This window comes from Carassius auratus, chromosome 50 (genome assembly GCF_003368295.1).
Source record: "Carassius auratus strain Wakin chromosome 50, ASM336829v1, whole genome shotgun sequence".
NCBI classification, from domain to species: domain Eukaryota; kingdom Metazoa; phylum Chordata; class Actinopteri; order Cypriniformes; family Cyprinidae; genus Carassius; species Carassius auratus.
The window spans coordinates 5504245-5509258 of record NC_039292.1 but is presented as its reverse complement, the minus strand read 5'-3'; the positions used below and the strand labels follow the sequence as shown (position 1 = coordinate 5509258).

General features: G+C 43.4%; 1 protein-coding gene across 1 annotated transcript; it reads left to right on the top strand.

Moving 5' to 3' along the window:
• Window positions 1-669: 669 nt before the first annotated feature.
• On the top strand, window positions 670-4545 carry dusp6 (dual specificity phosphatase 6). The gene is made up of 3 exons (XM_026238759.1): window positions 670-1559; window positions 1881-2315; window positions 2923-4545. The coding sequence occupies exons 1-3, from the start codon at window positions 1160-1162 to the stop codon at window positions 3234-3236; spliced, it is 1149 nt and encodes a 382-aa protein (XP_026094544.1). The 5' UTR covers window positions 670-1159; the 3' UTR covers window positions 3237-4545.
• The last annotated feature ends 469 nt before the right edge of the window (window positions 4546-5014 follow it).

The following is a 5014-nucleotide window of genomic DNA, read 5'->3' as shown; positions in this document are numbered from 1 at the left end:
AACGTTTTCTTGCATTTTTAGGTCACTTGAATTTGTTTTAGTTATTGAAGCTAGTTAGTAGGCCTATGTATGTTTTGATATTTTCGACGATTTGTGTGCGTGTGTGCATGTGTTTATAAAACAGTTATACCACTAATGTAATATGACATGTAAATTTTGTACAGTGTAGCCTATGACCAAATTGCTAAATAAAATGCTCTATAAATGTTCGAATAATAATAATATAAAAAAAAAAAAAAATCATTTTTAAAACTCTTAACGTTTTGAAAGCCCATGGAACATTCTGAAATAACGTTTTCATAAATAAAATGGGAACGTTTGCAACTTATTTGTGTTAGCTGGGTTTAACCGTCGGCAGCCAGCGTCGTACAAACCGAGTCACAAACCGCAGCCGGACGAAACTGAAATGCAGCAAAACGGAGTTCAAGTGTGTAACCTGAGCATGAGGTATATAGACCCCTCATCAAATACACTTGCACTCTTCCTTCCTTCCCGTGCGGTGCCCCTCTCTACTGTTTGTTTGCACTTCGCTGATCCGGGGCGGAAATTCCTTTCCGTTTTTGTGAATGACAAACTTATTAACAATTCATCAGCATAGTCCGTTCCATCCGGCCCCGTTTCCTCGGCGACGCTTGCTCAGCGCCTCCTGATTGGCTGACCGACATAATGTATCCATTGAAACGCCTGGCGCTTGTGTCCATTCAGTAGCTCGCAGTGACAGAGAACGCATCTAGGACTAGAGCAGCGGAGGACGCAGCGTTGCTTTCTCCGGGATAGACATCGAAGGGAAATTAAACTACGAGGCCTTGTGCTTGCGCGAGACGTCTGCGATCGATATTCGACTGGAAATCTAGATCGAGTCGTGTGAAAATCGACGGCGAGAGAAGAGAGGTTATATAACAAGAAGACAACGTCAGTGGCTCGCGCACTCACTGGTTAGTGTGAGTCATTGATAAATGCACGCAGTTGCATGAATGAGTAGAGCGAGTCTGCGCTTGACTCTCGAGGCAAAACCCGAGGATTTTAACCATCTCGACGGTGCAGAAGAGACTTTGACTTGAGAATATCAATGCTACGGGCTTGAGACGTCCACGGCCTCTTGCAGCAGCGCGTCTTCTCCGCAGTTTAAGATCTCCCGGTAGCGCACCGTATTTCACTAATGCTTGATAAGTTCAAACCCGTGCAGTTCGATTCGGTCATGGCCATAAGCAAGACTGTAGAGTGGATGAAGGAGCAGCTGGAGACGCGCAGGGACTGCTTGCTCGTTATGGACTGCCGAGCGCAAGGGCTCTACGAATCGTCGCACGTCGAAACGGCCATTAACGTGGCCATCCCGAGCCTCATGCTCCGGCGACTCAAGAAGGGCAACCTGCCCATCAAGTCTCTGCTTTCCAACGGGGAAGACAGGGAGAGGTTCGCGCGGAGGTGCAAGACGGACACTATCGTGTTGTACGACGAGTACAGCCGAGAGTGGAATGAAAACATCGACGGCGGCTCCGTGTTGGGTTTACTGCTGAGGAGAATGAAGGACGAGGGCTACAAGGCTTTCTATCTTGAGGGTACGTACACTGTCACCGTGTTTTGTTATTTTACTTGGTGTATTTTTGTGGTTCATACAGTTAAACTCGTATTGTACTAGTTGCAGTTATATTTGGACTTTTTTAATGGGTTAGAATTAAAAATAGTGCCAGTCATATGGAAAATAATATCAAGTGGCCTAGTTACTAGTAAACAAACAGTACTAGTGTGTAATGAATGGAGAGTTGTGCAGCAAAAAAATCTGCTAGTCATTACTTTTAATAAAAAAAATTAGTACTCCAATACAAATATATGATTCATTTTAAGAAATACATTTTAAATGCATTTTTCTAACTTCACAGGTGGCTTCAGCAAATTTCAAGCTGAATTCCCCACTATGTGTGAGACGAACCTCGACGGTTCCTCCAGCAGCAGTTCACCGACCTCCCAGGTTCTGGGTCTCGGAGGGCTTCGGATCAGCTCTGACTCCTCGGACATCGAGTCAGACATCGACCGTGACCCAAGCAGCGCCACCGACTCGGACGGCAGCCCTCTTTCCAACCCCCAGCCCTCGTTCCCTGTGGAGATCCTGCCGCATCTGTATCTGGGCTGCGCGAAGGACTCCACAAACCTGGATATACTGGAGGAGTTTGGCATCAAGTACATCTTGAACGTGACCCCTAATCTTCCTAACATGTTCGAGAACGCCGGGGAGTTTAAGTACAAGCAGATTCCCATCTCCGATCACTGGAGCCAGAATCTCTCTCAGTTTTTCCCAGAAGCCATCAGCTTTATTGGTAAGTAAAACCATTTTTTGTTGCTTTAATTTGCTTTTCATTCAGTCCCAGTTTTGATTAAAACTACCGTGCTTTCAGTGTTTTGAAACCAAACGGATGGCACCCGTTTTTTATTGTTTGCATAGAAACATATCCCATGGTTGTGCAATTGTGACACAAAGGCTTATGATGAAACGAGAGACGGAGGGGGGAGGCTGTAATTTGAGCTCAACAGGAAGGAAGCGAGCAGCATTGAAAGTAATCTAGGACAGAGCAATGTTTTGCCACACAATGTGGACCATTTACAGGGCAGTGTTGACATCCTGTTAGCATTGACAGGGCGCTGCCATGACTTCTACATTTACACGGCCAAATGCTACCATTGTCAAGTAACCTGGCAAGCGGAAGGATCATTTAATTAACCTTAATAGCCCATTTCAACGTCACGTTCCCTGAGAAAATGGGCGAGTTGTTTTCTCTCAGCCTTCAGTCATGCACTAGAAATCCTGCTGAATGAGGCCCCTTTTGTCAATGCTGGGACCGTAATGAATTCTGACAACCAAGCTTATGTACAATTGCATATTCATAAGTTAGTTAACTAACCATCTTGTCTTTTTTCCCTCCTCAGATGAGGCCCGTGGACAGAAATGTGGCGTTCTCGTTCACTGCCTGGCCGGTATTAGCCGTTCCGTCACAGTAACGGTGGCGTACCTCATGCAGAAGCTCAACCTGTCCATGAACGATGCGTACGACATAGTCAAGATGAAGAAGTCTAACATCTCGCCCAATTTTAACTTCATGGGCCAACTTTTGGACTTTGAGCGTACTTTGGGACTCAAGAGCCCGTGCGACAACCGAGTAGCAGCTCCGACCCAACCGTTGTACTTCACCACTCCGACCAATCACAACGTTTTCCAGTTGGACCCTCTCGAGTCCACGTGAGGTCCTGCCCTGACCTGAATTGACCGTGCATTTCTTTGTTTCGACACCTGTCGAGGGGTTCCTGACGTTATTGATGTTGGCTTGAGACGACAGCCGACCAGAGTAGCCACTGATGGGGCATGCGGTTGCCCAGAGCTTCTACGATGCTGTTTAACGGAGAGAGATCATGTGACTCTATATCTCCAAGACTCTTTAAAGTAGTACGTTTTATATAAATATCCATATATATACATATTCAAGCATGGAAAAGACTGTCGAAAATGGAAAGAACATTTGATATATTGGGGCTGGTGTGCCAAAGAGACTTGACTGGAACTGAACAATTACAAATACTCCATTTGTTTTGTTTAGCACTTGCACCTTAACATTTTTTTTAGGTGTGCTCTTTTTGTCTTCAATGAAGACTTGCCTGTTTTTGGGACGAGACTCCCCTTCGGTAATGATGGCAGAGTGTACTGTACTCCAACTTATTTGTGTGGAGAAGTTTTTAAAACATTTATACATGTGTATATTAAGATGTTGGTAAGCCTTGCAGTAGTTAGAATATAGCCGTTTTAAAGGAATGGCTGTAGATTTTTCTTCTCTTTTTCATCCTCTTTATGTAAACAATCTGAATATCGCTCAATATTATCTTTATCGACGAGTTAAATGCCAAAAATTTGAACCGGTTTTTGCAATGTGTATATGTATAATATATTTCCAGTTTTGCTTTACGGATCGATTCCGCCTTTCCCAGCCTTTTAATCACCATCACAGATCAAAGTTGTCATCCTCCTGCCTTAGTTCTGTACATAAGAGTCTTATTGTGTGGTAACCTTTCAGAGCAGTTCCCATAAGCTGTTTCTTTTCACCACTTCTCTTTTAATGGACCCAACCATACGAGCTTGCACGTTAAGAAGGATCATCCAAACTTTTAAATGTACGAGGCATTCCTCGAATGCTATTCAGTTGGGTTTCAGATGCATGCCCATTTAGGACCCATACGCCTTTATACTACTCGTTTTTTGTAATTTTTCTGCGACATCAAAGGGTTGAAGCAAGTAACGTTGATTTTTTTTGTGTGTGCAAGGATTTGAGGTCTGTGTTGACAAAGCTGGGAGAACGTTGCGTGTCTCCAGTTCAGGGAAGTTCTGTGACATGCAGTTTTTTTTTGTGAGAAAAGTGATGGTTTTCATGAGGGTTTTGTTGCCCTTCAAAGCAAAGGCCTGATTGGGGAGAGGGGCTTTTACAAAACCACTCCCCCCCAATTTTACGAATGTAAAGAAATGATAAGTTATTAATAAATTGCTATTTTGTCTATTCAAATCTATCAATGTATCTCTGTTTTCTTTACCTCACTTGAAAATAAGAATTCAAACGAACTACAAAATGCAAATGCAATAGAAAAAAATCATAGCTTTACTAGAACACATTTCAGTAGTCCTCCACAGAAACTATTTAACATGGTGTTTAGTTGATAACATTTACTGCTAAGCACTGACTCAAAGACTAGATTAACCTTTCATTTAGAACAGATATACAATGACAAAAAACCTTCCCAAAAAGATAAAGTGTTACTCATTGTTGTTAAGTGAGCAAAACAACTTTCCATGTGAACAGGCCGGTATTTCCAGATAAGGACTGGTTAGAGCAAAATGTTCCCCCCTGCGGCACTTCCTGACAGGAGATCAGGCTCCTGCTCTAAAAGCAAGTCCTGGTAAAACAGGCCGCAACCTAACACCCTCTTGGCTTTTGCATACATCAGATAAAGGTATAATCCCTGTGTGGGAGTAAGAAAT